Source organism: Vigna umbellata, chromosome 2, assembly GCF_029865625.1.
Source record: "Vigna umbellata cultivar VRB3 chromosome 2, Vumbellata_1.0, whole genome shotgun sequence".
Lineage (NCBI taxonomy): Eukaryota > Viridiplantae > Streptophyta > Magnoliopsida > Fabales > Fabaceae > Vigna > Vigna umbellata.
In genome coordinates, this window is record NC_142166.1 from 41,722,157 (window position 1) to 41,742,643 (window position 20,487).

A 20,487-nucleotide genomic window follows, 5' to 3' on the forward strand; every position below is an offset into this window, starting at 1 on the left:
ATGATTATCTCTTTTACTGGTTGATTATATAATTATATTGTTTTATTTAATAATTTTATACTATTAGATAAAATGTTACATATTCACTTTTAGTTAAACAATAATTACTTAGTATTACATGAATAAAGAGAAAAAAATTATAAATGAAGATCCGCATACAAACTACAATTAAGAATTTATATCCTAAAATATAATAAATAACTCATTTGTTACTATAATAATCCTAAATCATAAAAAAATTAAATTAAATTACTTTTACATGATAGATATAGGATCATATCCATATATATTGATGGAATTTATCCTTTAGATACCAAACTATTCATACAATTAATAACATTAACTACGTTTTATTACACAGGACATGTTTAGATTTTAGTTAGAACATCAAAATAAATTTTGAGTTTTTATTAAACACTATAATAACATGTTGAACACTTTTTTTTTGGTTTCAGATTCATTTGTAACTAAAATTGACTTCAAATTCCAAATAACTTAAAAGTTGACAATTATTTCTTTTTCCACTTTGAATTAAGTTCGACTAACTTTTCTTAAGGGAAATTTAAATACACACAAAATACCAAGTTACTTAATTGATTAACATCAATATATAAGACTTCATACTAAAATTAACATTAATTAATAACAATAGATAATATTATTAATTGAGCTATTTTGGTTAAAATTTTAAAGTTTAATTGTCATGAATTGGCAGTAAAATTTTACTGTAAATTAATAAGAATGCATATTAGTATAATAGAAATATTTGTGTGAGATAATTATCATTCATATTAAAGCATTTACGATATTTATTAAATCATTTATGATATGTTCATAACATAGAACGTTTTATACACTTCAAATTATCATTAAAAAAAACAATTTTGTAGTAAACTTTCAACAAAATAATAATTAAAAATACCAAAATTTATCGAAAGAAAAAAAAGGTTAAACACACTCCACGACTTCACGTACAATTAAATATGGTGTTGACATTTGACAATATGTGTTCCTGATACATGCCACTCTCTCATCAACTACCAACTATAATATAAGAAAATTATAATTTTGATACCTATTCATTTATTTAGTTTTTTTTTTGTCATTTCAAATCCCAACAATTATTTCCTTGACCAAAATATTCATATCATCTTTTTTGTGTAACATCTCATATTTTAAATAATATTAACACTATTATAGGAATTATCACATATTTAATAAACTAGAATAGTTAAACAAAATACATACATGAAACTATTATAATTATCCAAATATAACCATAATAGTAAAATATATATATATAAGAAAGGGAATTCAACAAATTCTTTTACACTTAAAAACTAAAATGCAACCAAAAATTTGTCAAAAGTATATATATATATATATATATATATATATATATATATATATATATATATATATATATATATATATATATGTCTTAATTTTTTTTCCATATTAATATATGTCTTACTTTTGTTTACTCATGCTTTAGTATTATTATTACTTCAATTCATATTAACAGTATGATTATTTTAATTTAAATATACTTAATTAGTGAGTTTTATATAAATAAAATGTTTGATCAAAACTAAATATTGAATATATCAATATTTAGTTTTAATGGATATTTTTTTAAATGAAAATAAGAAATAAAGCAAAATAAATTATAAAAATGACATTGTAGATCTTTGCTATGCCAAAAGAAACTTATGGCAGAGTAATAGATATGCAATTAGGAGCGAGAAAAAAAGACTTTAACCAAAGACGGCAAAAAGAAATATGCCTAAAAACTTTTGGTATTGAAAAAACATATAATATTTAATTTAGGATTGTCTTAGAATTAACTTAGAAGTATTTACAACTAATTTAAGTGATATTACATAAAATTCGTATTGTCTTGAAACGTTAATTTAGAAATTAAAATGATAATTTTATTTATTTATTTAAAATCATGAAAAACACATTAAAAATTTACGACATAAACCCTTTAGATACACCTGAACATCTTTCACTTTTAACTTATTAAATTCTGGTACTGTTATTATAGTATGTCTTCATTTTTTAAATATTTATATTATATTATAAGTTAATAGTTGGAAATTTAAGTATAAATCTAAGTTTTACCTTGATTAGAAACGAGAGTGAGGCACCATATAAAAACTCATAAACTCATTATTTTAAAATTTTATTTGGTTAAAAGTAATGTCAATTTCTTATTTAATTGAGTTTAATTTAATTGGTGTTATATCTTCTATTAAATCTCCTCTCTCAAATAAACCAACAGTAATATTAAAGTCAATGATTATTGTTGATGATAAACTCAAACAAGTAAAATATATATAAAATATTAAAACATATTAAAAGAGTAAAATAGGTGTAAAAAGTGTATGCAACAACCACTTTAACAAACAAATAGTGATTGGATGGTAACATAGTAATGATAGGTTTTGGTTGATGAGGTCACAGTTGTAATCGCATGGCAAATTTGACCTGATAACTGATGCAGTTGAATTCATTTGTATTTTGTTAATGTCCATTTCCTATGACTTTTCACAATCAGGTGAGTGGCCCTCAGCTGTTTGAAATAATTTCTAGATCAAACGTAAATATTTTAAAGTTCAACCTTTGATTGCATCGAAACAGTGATCAAATTTAACGCATTAGAAGAATCAATACATTGTTTTTCATTACAAAGGGCACAACAACCAATCTCGTCCTCATACGGACAAAAACATTGTATAAAAGGAACAAACTAAAACTATAAACCTTGAATGGTTGTCATACCTCCCCCCACATAAGTCCACACTAAAAATTAACACTGGAAAGCCATCATATCCATATCCACGCAATTGCTACCTTCAGCTTCCACAAAAAATCATGAACCAGCCTTGTTTGCCAGATGCTCCATGTTATATCTACCTATTTGCAGAAAATAATCATTCTCAAAACTGAAAAATGCCTTTGTTCCAGCTGCAGTTAAATAATTAGTCTCTCTCCAAACCACAAAAAAGCCATTTTCCTTTGAAAGTATCTAAAATAAAGCACTCCAAACAGCTCCATCCCCTTCTCCACACTTTGAGTGGACATATTTAATCTTCTCCACTGACTTGCAGATTCCACTGCAGCTCCAATCAAATGAGGCAACGCAAATGTTACCTGCTTGTGCCTTCCACTCACAGTCTACACAAACATCAAACATAAATCAGGATCATTTCCAAAAGAAAAAAGTGAGATTGGGGGAATTAAGAAACTGAGTTCTGATTATCCTTAAATTTTATTAATGATGGAGCTTTATAATTGCTTCCAGCTCATTAAACCGAAGCATCTTCCATCAAGAGCAACTTGAAGAAAGGGATACGAAGAAGCTATATTAGAAGAAAAAGTTCGCTTATAGAAATCTATAGGAAGTCAGTCATTAGTGACAGCAAGACAAAACCATAAATTCTAGCTCTAAGTGGTAGAACATATAGGTAGAGAGTGTTTGCAAGTCAACAAAACCAGTACTAAGTGCCACAACATTATTGCAGTAGAGACCAGAGATGGTTTTCTGATTACATATTTTCACATATTTTCATGTTAAATACCTGGAGGAGTTCCACAGCACATACTACGGTCATCAATATGCTCAACTTCAAGACCAATGAACCATGCACCAAGCGAGACATCTTCATTGGCATACTTATGCAAAATAGGCCTGCAGTCATATTTATGATTCACATAAAATTTCGTGTGCAGACAATATTCCATGACAATTTTTACAGCTCCAAAGAGAACACAACTAAAACCTAAGATCACAATTAAGACAGCTTTCCAACATCATGCAAAATACGTAATTTTCTTTCAGAAAAAAAATGCTGAACAATCATTTGCACGAAGACTTATTCCTGCACAAATTATCTAGCAAAAAGTACATAGTAGTGGCCCATAAATCAGAAAATAGCCAATTAAGTAAAGCAGGGAAAAATCATATACGTACTGGTTGATGGAAATGTAAGTGGCCAGATCTTTAGAGATTGCATATATCTGCCCAGTTGCATGTCGAAAGTATTTGTTTCCCTCTTCTCCAAACTTCCAAAACTCAGGTTCATGGTATTTGACATCCCTAAGATACGAACAAAAGTCAAACATAAATACAAAACCACGATGAGGGACATAGAAAAAGGGTAGCCAGCAGAAAAATGGACTTACTTTCTGGAAAGGACAGGCCCTGATTTCATACACCCAATGTAGACCCTGGGTTTTGAGCGGTGACGAGCAAGGGTTGTTGCCAGGACACCTAAACATATTAAGGCTTATTTGTGAGAGAAATGGGGCAGAGGAAGGTTGTAAAGAAAATAAAATGGCCAGAAAAAACAAGAAATCCAGAATCCTGAGATAGCATATACCTAAATTAACATGGACATCATCATCAACCTTGACATAGAAATCAGCATCCCATTTTGCAACTGCGGTAGAAAAGAAAATCTTTGTTTTTGCAGACAGCTCGTGATACCCTTCAACATGTTCCTACAACATGATGAAAAATCACATATCAAACTCCTGCCAGATTATCCAATGTTTTCTCACACTCTTTTTTATTAACAATAATATGCCTTACTAGGCGAAGAAAGTCTTTGTGCAAAGCTTCTTCTGAATCAATAGCTCGATCTAGTATGCTGTTGGAAGTTGCACTGAGACAACAATGGCAATATTTCCCACGTTAGTGACTTTAAGTAGCAATCCATATATAAAAATTTCATCTTTCACTTAGGATAATGTACACATAAATTAAAAAGTTTCTTAGCAAGGTAACGATAACCATCCCTCCACAAGTGCAGAGTAAAAGGGGAATAATTATTGTTGCCTGTGCACAGGTAATAATAATCAAGCTTCCAAAACTCAGTTTTTAGACTAAAATGTGCTTCTTATAGGTAAAATATCATGAAGCAGATTTTAGTCTATGACTCTATATACTAATAAATTATAGGGAGATTGATAAAAAAATTTGAATATTTTCATATTGACTCAACACGGAAATTAATATCAGTTTCATAAGTTTCCTTTTCAATCTCACATGCATGGGCAGAATACCAACTGTTACAATATAAAAATATCCCACAATATTAATATTTTACATTATAATATTTTAGAGCAACTTAGATTTTGTCTTAAGAATAATTTTCCTATTTCCTAGGTTTTCATATTTCCTTATCATCTCATGATGTGTCTCCTAATTTAGCAAATATTTTGATCAGTATAAAAAGGGATTGGCGTGTTATCAACACAGACCACATCATAAGATAAAAGTTGATACAAATGTATTTAGTCTTAATTCTCTAAATTCAAAATTGCATTGGGGAGAGAATCACTGCTGGCCACCTCTTGTATCCATTCATGTGACCATCATATCCTCCTTCTATATCACACAGAATATAAACAAAAGATAAACTCCCGGGAGATCAACTAAATTACTTGATGAAAATCATAGAGCAAGAAGCACCCATGGTTAATCCCATACTCTGACTTATGATGGTCCTAACCCATTTAAAAACATGCTACCTAATAGTCTAGTACCATTTTAAGTGGTAAATTTGAATATGTTTATGCTTTAGGCACAATACAAGCCATTAAGGAAACGGAATAGGAAAAATAATCGAAGAAAACAAGTCGATATCTTCAATGAGTATTGATGTTAAGAGATAGATTAAGCAGTAATATGATTCAAACTTCAACGGAAGATACAACTAGAAATAGATATGCTGTAAGAGTCTTTGACTAACAAAGGGGCTGCAAGAGGACAGCTGATATTAGAAGCCACTTTTGTAGTCAATCATAGTTCTTTAAGGTAACTAGGTAAGCACTCAAAATGTTGACACATGACCATTTTAATGGTGCCTTTTTTTTATCTACCAGTTGGATAAGTAATGTGAACAGGGACAACCTAGTTCTGGTAAACAAACAAGAACGATCGTTTTGTGTTGTTACATTAACTCAAATAATAACACTAATGTACCGTTATTTTCTAAAGGTGTCATTATAATTCTCTCCTGGTTCACACAAACTGGAATTACCTGTGGCCAATCATGAACCTGATAACAATTCCCTTCTCCCGTTCCAACTGAAGAAGTTGTTCACCTGATCAAAACGTGAATACCAAAAGCAACCTTTTAGAAATGAATTAGGGCAATTACCCCCTTAAAAATAGGCGTTAAGAATATGGTTCCATTTTAGAAACTTTTGTGCCCTTATAGTTGACTCCAAAAAACAGATTTTTTTTTTTTTTTACCTTGAGGCATCCAAGTCTCTCTTACTGAATCACGCCTCTTCCTGCTACTGAAAGCCGTGTTTATGCCAATCACTATAAATGCCTTCTTCCTTGCAGAACCTTCCTCGGAAGTGGTGGTTGAAGTATTCGAATCAGAGATCCCATTTTCACGAGAACTCCTAGCTGCTGCTAGCTCCATCTGAAGCATGGAAACTTGTTTGTCTAAAGCCCTGGCATGCCCCCCAAGAAATTGAAACAAACATCAATAATTAGAAAAAAAAAAAAAAAAACCTTGAACTTCAAACAAATCTGGAGAAATTGAAACGGAATCCAGGTGGCACTCACTGGATGGCTTCATGGGTCTTCTGTAACTCGCTCACTGCATCCTTGGGCTGCATCTGATGGGGAAAAAACAGAGATTTCAAAAACCAAAGCAAAACAAAATGGAACACTTTGCTGTGAAAAACTTCATAGGAAACAGAAACATGCCTTCTTGGTCGCGCAGTCCCCTGAGATCACTTGCAGCTGTTGGTCCTGCTGATGCTGCGCAATAAGCATCCCGTTTGATTCAGGTGGGTCCCACATCCTGCAGTCAAACAAACACTCAGGATCGGACCATGATGTTTAACCTCTCATAAAACAAGCCCCACAAACCAAAGTTTACATATTCACAGCTCAAAACAATTAAAAAGGCAGAATCTACGAGAAGGGGAGAGTTTAATAGAGATACCTGCTTGTGATGAGCATACCAAGAATGAAGGAAAAGACAGAGAAAATGGGAATCCACGATGCAGAGATTTTGGTAGGGGTGCGAGCCTTCATATTGTTCTGTGTGAGGGAGGATTAGAAAATTTGGTGTGAGGAAGAAAAAGTTTGCAGGGAATGATGAATATGAAGGGAGGAATTGGTCTAATGAGAAGAGATAGTGGTAGGAAGTTGCAACGCAGATACGTTTACTTATGTGAAGAGAAAGAGAGGTTAGTATACAGAAAGGTTACGAGATTTGGAATTTAACCGTGTTGTAAATAAAGTGTGACGACTGTTAAAGCAGCTACAGTAGCCGTGATGCTCCAATGTGTCGTGTACAATGTACATCCTCTGCGTTGGTGCAAATGTTTGGCAGGTAATGTTACAATGTGCGTGTCTCGTAAGGTACGGCGTCTTCTTTCTCCCAAGTCAAACCTAGAATTTAAAACTGTACTCATCTCATATAATACTGGTTTTTAAGACTGTTTTTTCATACCACATCAAATAATAAAAATATACCTATAGTTGATAGAATGTTTCTCCTTTAATGTTTTAACTCTATGATTTATCTTAAATAAAGTAATTAACATATGCATTGAAATAATTATAAAATAACTACATAGAAGGGTTTGTAAAAAAAAAGTTCTCAATGAGTTGGAAGTAAAACTTTCAATACAAGACATCTTGTAATCATAACATCTAAGTTGGCCATTGATCATTTTAAATGGGATTAAACTTGGCCAAAAAATTATAATATGTTTTTGTTTGAAATTTTGATATGTTTATATTTCAAAATTATAAAAATAATAAATATAGTTTTTTAATTTAATGTTAATTTTTTTGTTAATATTAAAGCTAGTATTTGAGTTGGAATGTGTCCAACAGTTTAAACAATTCAAATGTCAGTCTAAAACGTTGTTTGATATGTAAAACAAATTTAAGGTAACTGAATTATGATAATTATATTTATTTATCTTTTTAAGTTTGGTGACCAAACTATATTAAAGTTTGAGATATAGATGAATTTCAATTTCCCGTCAAAATTTGAGAACTACAAATATATTTAACCATTTTAAATATGTATCGATTATTCACTTGTCTTAAAATAGTATAATAAAGTAGTTCAAACATAAAATAACCTAAAAGATAAATGAGTAGAAAAGAAACAATTTGTACAACTTTTGTTCAATTTGATAACTAAACATCATATGAAACTTTTTGTCCAAAAAAATCATATGAAACTACTACAATGACAAGAAACACATTATTTGACTCTCCAAAGGTTATTGAAGAATTGATCAAAATTTCTTTCCTTTCCATTAAGGCAATATATATATATATATATATATATATATATATATATATATATATATATATATATATATATATATATATATATATATATATATATATATATATATATATTTACACAACAATCAAGACTCAACACTTGTGAAATGAATATTAAGTAAGTTTCCATGAGATTATGTTGTTAGGAAAATAATAAAAAATATTAAATAACAAGTGGAAGCAAAACCATGATCAAATCTTTCCTATGTAAATAATATGCAAAATAATGATATGCTAAAAAATATAGAAAGGAGAACCTAGCCAACAACAAAACTTTTAATGTAGGAAAACCTTAATAATTAATTGGTACACTACAAGTTATCTTGCAACTTCCAAGGATCAACAGAAAATAATCTCTTCACCAGCAAGGATAACAAACCACAATGGATATTTAAATAAACAAAAGAAGGAACCCCAATAAATGAGAAGAGAAATAAAACTTTTTCTCTAAGGCAGCTTTTTTGCACAGGCTTGCAAAAGACAAACTGGTTACTCTCTACTTCTTCTTCTTTGATGACTTCTTTTCTTTTTCTCACATAGGGCACTCACAACTTCTATCTCTTCCCTCCTCACTCTATTTTCCCTCTCTAAACATATGTAAATGGTTGCTTATGATTTTAAATTGCATAATTGGCTGGGAGCCCATATAAATAACACCAAATAAATTGGTGACCCATTTGACAAATCTCTCCCTCTCTCCCTCACCAATTAATTGGTACACTACAAGTTCTCTTGGAGCTTCCATAGTAAACCAAACTCATTTTCCCCTTCCAGATAGCAAATTTTCCTCCATGTAAGATCATTGTCGTCATATCTAACTCATTCTGATCAATATGCATTTTCTATAATGATAATTGCTTCATTTCTAATGCATATCGTATCTGATGACATCAGACTTCAACATGCTTTAACCTTGAATGAAAAGTTGAGTTCTTGCTGAGATGGAATGCATTTTGACTATCATAATACAAAACATACTTTGTGATAATCCCAACTCTTAACGAATTTCTGCACCCATAAGAACTCCTTAGCAACTTTTGTAACAACAATAAATTTTGCCTCTATAGAAGATAGAGCAACACATATTTGTAGTCTAGATTGACATGACATTGCTCCCCCTACAAAATTCATCATATAAACAAAAGTAGACTTCCTAGAATCCACATCACTTGCCATGTCTGCATCTGTGTAACCATTCAACATAGGCTTACCAATTCTAAAGCATAAACAAACTCTAGAAGTCTCTTCTTCTCCTTCGATGCACTGCTCAACCATGACAGATTTCATTCTCTCACAAATGGCGGCATAGCGGCAGCGACCGTTCGGTGCGGCATAGCGATAGCGATCGTTCGGTGCGGCATAACGGTAATGATCGACGATGAAGGCACGACGAGGAGGACTCGCTCAATGGTTTTTATCTTTTTAATTACCTAATCAATGGTATGCCTGCTAATGACTTGCGTCGGCGAAGCTCCGCCAACGAGGTCCATGGGAGAGTGAGTCCAGTGAAGTGGGTGGTGAAGGGAATCTGACCAGATTTGGATGAGCCACGTCAAAAAACTCTCAATTTAAAAAAAAAATTACACGTAATAAAACACTTCTACATCAGCGTGCATAGGTCAGCAACTGCTAACGCCGTCAGAGAACACTCAACGATTAGGGTAAAATGTGTTCATTTTTACAAAAAATATGACCCAATTGAGACAGTTGAAAAAATCGATGACCTAACTGTGATTTCCATACAAAAATTAGGACCAAGAAGGATTTAAACCTAACTTATAAAAGTATAATCAAAATATTAGGTTATTGTACAAAATATTATTATAAAAGTAGTATTTGAAAATTAAAGTGTTAAGTTATTTAATAAGTCAAACAAATAAATTAAAAATCTAAATTATTAAATCATTGTTTAAAAACATTATAAACTTTACAAAAAATAAATTATCAACCTTCTTAACTAAAAGTATTAAGTAATTATAATAAAAAAATCAAATAAAATAAAAATTTATTATTGATAGATTACAAATGAATCACTACCAACTTAACTCTGTATCCGTCATTTAAATTTGACTAATGTTTAATCAAATTGCGTTTTTCTTTTTCAGTCTAACCAGTTTAAACTTATGTTAAAATGCATTGATTTACGAATTGAGATCTATTTTAATTCCTAATTATAGCCGTGACATTTGTAAGTAATACACGTTTATTAATAAGGATTGTATAAAAAAAATCCAGAATAATTTCCTAATATAGGATAACGTTATTGTCTCTATCCAAAAGTATAGTAAGTTTAAATATCTAGCATGAATCAATGCAACATTTTTCTATTTTAAATATCTACGTTAAATATGTAGAGAGAAAAAAATATTATTCCCACTTATAATAATCTTACTCAACTTATTACGACCATCTTTAAAAAAAATCAAATGGTACTAATATAAAACCATTATTCTACCATTTAAAAACTTTAATCATAAATGAAAAAAAAAAAAAACACTTCGTTCTCTGAATTAAGGAATAATAAATGCTGAAGGAAGTTTATTATGTACTGTTTAATACTTTCATCATAAATGAAAAAGGAAAATTTTCACTTGCTTTTAATTTAACAACTTTAAACAGGCAACCTAACACAAATACCTTTCCCTCAACATTACAAATTTGGTCATAACTAAATAAAGTATGGTAAATTATTAAAGTTTATTAACGACTACCATTTTATACATTAACAATAATCAAAAGATGTAAGAACTTGAATTTTATGTATTAATTAATTTTTAGGATAATTGAAAGTATTAACTTTTATTCGGTTTAATTATGATATCCTAGTTGTAAAAAATGATTTAATTATATCCTTTTCATCACATAACATTATTGTATAATAAATTAACATATAACAAAAAGTTATAAATTAAAAATACTATAAACTGACACGACATTAATATCAATCTAACAAAACAAATCTAATTAAATTATTTTTATAAATATGAAAATTTAATTAAACCAAAATAGCAATTAAGAACGTTTGTACAACATCAAAATTTCCTTCTCACTACCCTTTCTAATACGGAGTGACATTTTCCCTAACACAGAAATCGAACTGAGTTAGAAGAAGTGTAACTGACAAATTTTGAAAATTTCAATTTGATGAGGTTGGAAAAAATTAAGTTAAAATTTGAGTTTGATGATTGAAATATATTATGAACAGGAAGAGTGATATTTTCAAACCAAAAAATTTGCTATCTTTATAATGGTAAAATAGTTCTAACAAAGGTGATTTTTGTATTTTTAAAGGAAAAGACAGTAAAAGGTAATATCAGAGTAAAAATAAATTGATGTCAAAATACCATTATCTTATAAATAGAGTTTTATTTTTGAAATCAATGTATGGATTTGTTTCATGTATTGATTTTTCATCTTCATAAAGACATACTCACGTTATTAGCTAACTATACTCATTCTTTAAAATTCATCAATAATTTATTATTACATAAAGCATTATTAAAAAAATAAAATAATAAAAAACACGAAAAATTACACTAAATCTATGATAAAATTTAAGTTTCACTATACATAGATAAATTATACCCATTATAAAAAATTAACTAACTTATAAATATCGTGTTTCTTCTTAAAAAAAAATAAAAAAAACTTTGAACTGCATATAGGTATAGAAATGTAAGCACCAATTTTATTTCTCTCCAAGACTTTGAGACACTAAAAAAATTACTTTTCAACAAAAACATATGAGAGTTCTCTCCAAACATGTTTTAACGTATAAATGATCTTATAAATTCAGCATGAATAAAGTTTGTACCCTTAAAACAAGTATAAAACTACCTACGTATCCATTTTGATTTCTTCTAAAAATATAAGTAGATAAAATCAAATTAAAACAATCCTAGTTGCATTATCAATATCTATCTTAAGCCAATTAAGAGGTTGCTTCACAATAGTTCAATATAATCAAATTTCTGTTTTTTTTCCAGCTTCTAACTATATATATTGGAAAGTTACAATAAATGTATAAAAGGAGAAAAAAATGTGCTTATAGACATAATGCTTTGATATAAATTTTATAGTGAGTTAGAAGGTAAAGACCTATAAAATGATATTTTAGAAATGGTAATAGTTTAAAAATAATAAAACTCAATTATTTTAATATTAATATTAAATGATTTTAATATAAATAGTTTCATTATTTTAAAATACATTGTCTCTAGAAATCATTTTTTTAGAATTCTTTGATTTCTCTCTATAAGTTTTTCTCATATGTTTATCTGTTTGAAGATCAAAAACTACTTAAGTGATCAGAACGGTGAAATCTTTAAGTTTACCTGATTAGTTTATCTAAAAGAGTAAGTTATTTAAACTTTTTTTTTCTTTTGTCTGTCTCATTTTCTTTGTATCCAAGTCATAATGTTTCTGCACATGTCATATAAGTTCTTTATAAGACTCTATTGATTGGTGTTTTTATGAATTGTAGGTGTATATATAGTTCTTTAAACTAATGGAATCCTTCTGACTCTTATAAAATAATTGGATTATTTGTAAAGTAAAAGAAGCTTGTTTTAAAATTTAGATGTAAGTCAAAATATTTTTGATGCATGAAATCTTCTAATAATAATGTCAAATGTTATCGAAGAAATATATTCTACTAGTACTTTCATAAAATTTATAGATAAAATACGTAATTTTTTTTTTTAAAAAAATATAAGTAGAAAGAATGTGAAATAACTGTAAGAATGGATATCGAATTAGGCTTTAAGTTATTTGTATTAAACTAATATCTCAATCCTCTACAAAAGTATATTAGGTTTGATTAGGTTGAATTTTATATAATCAAATAAAATAAATTCTGATTGATTTAGTGTTATTAGTTTAATTAATATTTTTTTTTCACTTTCCCATTAGTATGAAATTTAAGATAAGTTATATTTTATAATACATATATTAAAATAAACACATTTATTATAATAACGTATCATTTTTATACAAAAATATTATTTATAATTAATTTATTATTTTTTTACAAATCCTAAATGTACTTATAATTTTATGGAAATTTTAATTGGACATGTATAGAGTTGTTTTTAAATTGGGATTTCTCCTGATCAATATCACGCCTGAGTAACATAATGAAGTCATTTGGATAGTGATATATATATATATATATATATATATATATATATATATATATATATATATATATATATTCAAATCCAAATATCTCATTTTTATTGTAATTATTTTTATTTGTAATACTATATATTTTTTAAATTATATTTAAAAATGAAATAAAAAATTTAAATACGTTTTTACTCAATTAAAAACAATCTTGTTGGCTTTTCTAATTTAAATTTTTTATATTTTAAACATTTTATGAATGTTATTTTTAGTTTTTGAAAACATTAATGATGTTGATAATATCATAAGTATATAATGAATTTAGTTAAGTTATATATATATATATATATATATATATATATATATATATATATATATATATATTTTAAAAAAAAATTATTGAAGACTTAATGATGTTTTTATTTTTGTCAAATTATGTATATTATTTATGCTTAAACTCTAATTAATTTGTTTAGTTCTCTGATTTTTTTAAATGTTATTTTTAATTTATGGAGTTTGATAAGGTTTCATATCTTTATTATTTAAATTTTCAATCAATTTATGTAAACATATTGTAACAATAATTTCTTTCATTTTATTGTCACATATCAACGATTTAGTAAAATAAAATTACAATAACCTGAATATATATATATTTCTTTTAAGAATCAACAACTCCCCCACTTTAGATATTTTGGAGGATAAAGTGGTGTTATAGGAGAGAGTGAAATTATTTTGACATGCTTTAAATGATTTATCACCATTAAATAAATATTTTAATAGAAAAATAAACCACGACATAACATCCAAACTTTACTGAAGACAAACCTCAACAACAATGGATAGTTACTTATTATTGTTCTGATTATTAGAGCAAACTAGTATATGCATTATAACCAAAATATTGTCCTTTTAAAATAATGTGATGATTATTATAGCAAATGAAGACATTAGATTATTGTTTGTCTTATGATAAATAAAGATTAAATAATTGTTTTGTTACATAATAAATACTATATTATTATTTCACTCATCAACTTCATCAAGAGAAGATAGAAATTTTTATTTGGAAGAGACAAATAAATCATATATAAAATTTAGTTGACTAAATCATATTTAAATTTCCATAAATTTTCAAATGATCATATCTGTAAAAAGATATTGTTCAAAACACCATTTATCATATCATCCACCTTAGTAATACTATTTAACTCTAAATAATATTTTTCAAAACTGAATGACTAAAAAATAACCATTTCAACCAGATAATAACAACAAATAATATTTTTAATATATATAGGAATGCAATGACATATAAACTTTTTGTTATAATAATTATACAATCTTTAAATAATTATAATTATAAACAAATTAAAAGAAATAATCAATAATGACATTTATGAAAAACACATTGCTGTCAGTACCACAACCAAATTCCAATATAATTTGTTTTAGAAACATCCATAAATAAAAGTACACAAATGTCAAACAAATCCTTTTGATACAATTTTTGAAATCTCTAAAATACCACCTTTACTAATATTCAGGACATTAAAAAATACATAACTCTTATTTTTCTTCAGTTTGTTTTATTTGTATTTTATTATTGTTTTTCCAATATTTGGCTTTGTTATCATTAAACATTTCAATCAATCAATCAAAACTGTTTTTTTAATCTTTAATTAAATATACAATTATGTACTACATGCCTGTAAAAAATTCAATATAATTAAATTATAAATTTCTTTATGAGTTAAATTTTGTAATTGTTTATTATATATATATATTTTTACCTTATTACACTTATAATGAAAAAAAAACATTTTTAAAGTATAATTATAACAATAACAATTAATAAAAGTATAATATTTTTATAATCTTTTTACAAATTTTATTAATTATTTTTTATTGTAATAATAGTTATATTATTATTTTTATTAATTACCATAAAAAATATCAACTTAATCACACCAAATATACTTTCTTGACCATCTTATATTAAAGAAAGTAGTTGAGAGAGATAAAAAATATATAAAATACACCACAGATAAAATAGAGTTAAATGTTTATTAACTTAGATATCATAATATAATATAATAGATAATGATGTGTAATATAAGTTCTATAAAAATAATAATTAAATGCTGAAAATTGAATTTGAGAAGTTATATAATTGAGTTAAAATTGGCAGCTTACTGGTGACAAGTAATGAATAAAGTTACAATGATAAAAAAAAATGGAAAAAAAAATCTATAAATTTTGTAAGGTGAACATTAATGCACAAAAAGAAATCCTTTTATAAAAAATTACCAAAAATATTATAATCCAATATACTAAACAGAAATAAATTTATTTTAATTAAATTAATCATTAGTTGAATAAAATATAAACAAATATTTAAAATTTGAATATGAGAGACTACACCACATGTACTTACACCACGAGTTGTGTGTGACGATCAGCTCGTAGTTTGTTATTGGTCTGTTACTTTTAAAGAAACTTTCTCCAATATAATATACCAGACTCTCTATCCATTTTTTTCATTATTTGACTCCTGTTTGCCTGAATGTAACAAATTTATTATTATAAGGGCAAAAGACAAAGAAAGCTCTATTTTTTACTTTAAAATAATGTTTTTGGTATATTAGAAATATATGTTTACATTAATACTAAATAAAATCATCAACTAATCAGCACTTTCTCTTTTCTTAAGCTGTACAATATTAAATGAAGAAAGAGAGGGAGAAGACAGATTTAATCTTAGAGATGATATCTTAAAACTGATAAATCAAAATACATATACAATATAATCTAAAGTATTGATATTTTGACTATTTTCATATCTTTTAACTTAAAATATTAATATATTATTAAAATGGTCTTGAAGTGGGCGCAAGTAATATTTTTTTGGTGAATGTCAAAATATAGTTTTCCTTAAAGTTACCCGAACAACAAGGCTAATAATTACATCTATTCTGTTTACGCAGATAAAATAAAAAAAGATAAAATAATTAAAAATATGATAGAATTAGATGAAAGGATGGGAATGGCTAAAGGCAATATATTCTGTTATGTGTAAAGAGGGACAGAATAGTAAATGAGTGAGAATTGTGAATTCCAGGAGACAAAATAGTTGATAGAGTGAGAAGATGACTCTATCTTTCAGTTAGAGTGTTATCTTTCCATAACAGAGACCGGATCACCAACACTATAAAAACAATACTCCCATTGGATTCTGTATGTTCCAAAACCCTAAGCAATCCCACCTTAATCTTCTGTATTAGGTAACGAATTTTGAATTTTGATTATCTGATTGAACAATGCCACGACAATCGCCACCGTCACAGCCGCAGCAGCCCAGCGAACTGGAGCCGGCCATATGGCAAGCCTGTGCTGGACCGTCTGTGGAAATCCCGAAGCCAAATTCTATGGTTTACTACTTTCCTCAGGGACACTTTGATCAAGCGTCTTCAGCACCCAAGAATCTCTCCAGTCACCTTCTTGCCAAACCCTTCATTATCTGCAGTGTTGTCTCGGTTAATTTTCTTGCCGATCCTCTTACCGACGAGGTTTTCACCAAGATGGTTCTCCAACCTGTTGGTAACAACCTTCCTGTGGAATCCTTCCATACTCCTGCCTTTGCTCCTCCTGCTGGTGTTCCTCCTGCTGTTGCTCCTCCTCCAAATGACGACAACGAGGTCGTTTCGTTCGCAAAGATTCTCACGCCGTCTGATGCCAATAACGGCGGCGGCTTCTCCGTGCCTAGGTTCTGCGCCGACTCTGTCTTTCCGAAGCTGAACTTTGGCGCCGACCCGCCCGTGCAGAACCTCTCTGTCACGGACGTGCACGGCTTCACCTGGGAGTTCCGCCACATTTATCGTGGGACTCCGCGCCGCCACTTGCTCACCACTGGCTGGAGCACGTTCGTCAACAACAAGAAACTGGTAGCTGGAGACTCTGTCTTGTTTATGAAGCATGCCCAACGTTTGTTTGTCGGAATTCGTCGCGCCACACGTTTCTCTTCTGAAAGGGCCAACTGCCCGAAACTCATGTTAATTGAGGAGGAGGAGGACGAGGAAGAAGACGAAGAAGACGAAGAGAAGGTGAAGAGAGTTTTCAAGAGGGACGGGAAGGGGAAACTGACGGCTAAGGTTGTTGTGGAAGCTGCAGAATTGGCTGCGCGACAAATGCAGTTTGAGGTTGTGTATTATCCCAAGGCTGGTTGGTCTGAGTTCGTGGTGAAGATTGAGGTGGTGGATGCAGCTATGAGGATTGCATGGAGCGAAGGAATGAGAGTGAAGATGTCTGTGGAGACTGACGATTCATCCAGGATGACTTGGTTTCAGGGTACCGTCTCTGCTGTCTCATCTCACAATAATGGCCAATGGTGCAGTTCGCCTTGGCGCATGCTTCAGGTATAATATATAATAGCCAATTCTTTCGGAATGACAGTGGTTTATTTTGTTTGTCTTTAATGTGTGTGAGCGTGGGTATTATGTTTTATGAATTTTACTTTCTTGGATAAGTTTTGGTTTAGGGATTAATGTCAAAGAAGATTGGGGTGGAGATGGTGAAATAAAACTTGTGTATGACTTTCCCGAGACACTGAGTCTTTCCTTCTTGTTGAATTTTATAAGGAAGGGAGACTAGGATGCATGCGGGTGGATCTACATAGTTTTTAATTAGCCAACCGCCCAAAATTATTTGCTTAGAACTCTTCATTTGCTTGCAAAATGTGTGGCTATATGAGTATGATACACTTCTTGTTCTGTCGTAGATTGATTCTCTATGAGGTTTCATTTATGCATGGATTGATTCTATATAAGGTTTCATTTAATCACGTTTCTCATTAGCATTGTATTGATTCTAGAACTGAACTTTACTCAACAAGAAACTGATATTGAAAGGTGAGAACCCCTAATTGTGTCATTTCATTCTCCTAGTTGGAGAGGGGTCGGTTTTTTGTTGTTGTGAAGTGAAACTTAGCACGGAATTACTTATCTTATTTTATAGAGGATTTTTCCCGAAATTTTTTTTGTGTTTTATGGTTCTATTATTGTATACAAGGCTGCTCTCAAATGATGGAATGGGGCATTGAAAAATATATTCATTTTATTTGCTGGTGAAATATGAGAACAGAATACTGACACGTTCTTTTGGGCATAAAAGCATTGGAGAAGGTTCAATGTAGTTTATATTTATCATTTTAGCTAGTGTATGTTAAGTGAATGAAGAGACTGAACAGGGAAATGTGGCAGTTTGATAACTATGGTTGTCTGTTATGCTGGGGTACCTGTTTTTTGTTTTGTCTTGCCTTTGTCTGTTCTGCCTGTTGAATTTATACACCTTTGTCTAGATGTTCTACGTTGTTGAGGTATGATTTGCAAAAAATTATCAAATTAGTGAATAGTTTGTTTTTTTTTGTTTGCAAACTGTTTTCAATTTGGATAAAGTCTTTGTTACAATTACTATACGTCAGTCTTGATTATACTTGCCATATCAAATTCTCAACAAATGTCACTGGGATAATCTCTGTTCATGCATGTGTCTAACTACCTTTTTTCACTTTGCTGGGAACAATTGTATGACTGCGTTAATTTCTAATGTTTGAGTCTCGGTATTATTTTCATGGCAAAAAGGTTCTTTTGTTGAAAGAAACTATTTTTCACATACGTTGTACTTGAAGAAGTTATCTTGTCTCTCAAATTACTGATACTGCTATTAATATTTTCTGATTTTAACATCATAGGTTACATGGGATGAACCTGAAGGGCCGCGGAATGGAAAATGGGTTAGCCCTTGGCAGGTGGAACTTGTTTCCCCCCCACCTGTCCTTCATCCAGCATTCCCCCCAGCAAAAAGGCTCAGAACTGCTAATGGTTATGGGGTGCTGACTAATGGAGAGGGAGGAACCTTTTCTGTGGCCGGAGTCACTAATTCAGCAATGGTACAACTGAATCCGGCATATTTGGGTTATAGTACTTTTCCTGCTGGCATGCAGGGAGCCAGGCATGATGTATTTTCTGCATCAAGTTTTCCCAGTTATCCAAGGGACTTGTCTCATGTGTGTATCGATAATTCCTTTGGAAACAACACATTTTCAAGGCAGAAAAATTTGCCGACAGAACTACATGTTGGCGGCAACTCTCAATCTGATGAATTATCACCTGATAGTAGTTTCCATTCCTGTGTCACAGACACTCTTGGGAATACCAACAACTCAATAAAACCTGCGCCCGATTCATTTCAGCTATTTGGTGCAGTCATTAGGAAAGAACAACCTGTTCAAAATGATTTAACAGGAGATAAAGCCCCTGGCAGATGACGATTCTTACTATTGAAAGTGGCTGTGATTATATGATACATATAAGTAGCTATACAGGTATGCATTTATTTCCTAGTGAATTGAATTTCTTACCACCAAACAAATCAATTACAAAATCAGCTACTGGTGCTTTATTGATGGATTCCGTAGCTCAACTACATGTATTCTGTCTATAATGTTTGAATGTACGACTTGGTATATTTTGAAGGATTGTTCCGACCAAGTGCGTAGTAGATTTGAATTCTACATATTAGTCCCCCAAATCAGTGTGAAACATTTATGATTTTGCTATTTTGAGTGCATTTAGATTGTGTTTTTAATTATGTTTTTATTCTTATAAATTCGCCTTTAGTATATTCATGATATCGAACCCCAGACACTTGCCTCGTTCATACCATATATGAAGTCAAAATCATAATGAATGATTTATTAGTAATGGTTGTGTGAGCATAATAATTATACTAAAACAATAGTTTACCAGGTTAGTTTGATGTCTTGTTGGATTAAAAAGCATGTAAATTCTTTTACTAACTTTGGTTGCAATTTATTCATCCAGGTAGGAACTTCTTTCCGGCCGGAAGCTGACTACCCTTTTGACCCTGGACTTAAATCTCATATCTCACAATTTATGCTATTTTTTTTAACAGAACATTTTATGATATTTCTAAATACAATTTTTCTTTTTATTTGACTA

General features: G+C 29.7%; 2 protein-coding genes across 2 annotated transcripts; one reads left to right on the forward strand and one right to left on the reverse strand.

Moving 5' to 3' along the window:
- Positions 1–2,627: 2,627 nt before the first annotated feature.
- Positions 2,628–7,295, reverse strand: LOC124846062 (beta-1,3-galactosyltransferase 7). The gene is made up of 11 exons (XM_047323276.2): positions 6,978–7,295; positions 6,737–6,833; positions 6,593–6,645; positions 6,269–6,477; positions 6,054–6,117; positions 4,601–4,673; positions 4,389–4,509; positions 4,192–4,279; positions 3,980–4,105; positions 3,588–3,697; positions 2,628–3,183 (listed from the first exon to the last, which is right to left on the reverse strand). The coding sequence occupies exons 1-11, from the start codon at positions 7,067–7,069 to the stop codon at positions 3,035–3,037; spliced, it is 1,182 nt and encodes a 393-aa protein (XP_047179232.1). The 5' UTR covers positions 7,070–7,295; the 3' UTR covers positions 2,628–3,034.
- A 9,289-nt stretch (positions 7,296–16,584) lies between these two features.
- Positions 16,585–20,487, forward strand: ARF17 (auxin response factor 17). The gene is made up of 3 exons (XM_047323266.2): positions 16,585–17,883; positions 19,218–19,850; positions 20,350–20,487. The coding sequence occupies exons 1-2, from the start codon at positions 16,789–16,791 to the stop codon at positions 19,791–19,793; spliced, it is 1,671 nt and encodes a 556-aa protein (XP_047179222.2). The 5' UTR covers positions 16,585–16,788; the 3' UTR covers positions 19,794–19,850; positions 20,350–20,487.

Coding starts and splice junctions, on each gene's coding strand:
- LOC124846062 (XM_047323276.2), bottom strand. CDS start 7,069: ATGAAGGCTCGCACCCCTACCAAAATCTCTGCATCGTGGATTCCCATT. Junction 6,646..6,736: donor GGGACTGCGCGACCAAGAAG/GCATGTTTCTGT, acceptor TTTCCCCATCAG/ATGCAGCCCAAGGATGCAGT. Junction 4,510..4,600: donor ACAAAGACTTTCTTCGCCTA/GTAAGGCATATT, acceptor ATCATGTTGTAG/GAACATGTTGAAGGGTATCA.
- ARF17 (XM_047323266.2), top strand. CDS start 16,789: ATGCCACGACAATCGCCACCGTCACAGCCGCAGCAGCCCAGCGAACTG. Junction 17,884..19,217: donor CGCCTTGGCGCATGCTTCAG/GTATAATATATA, acceptor TTAACATCATAG/GTTACATGGGATGAACCTGA.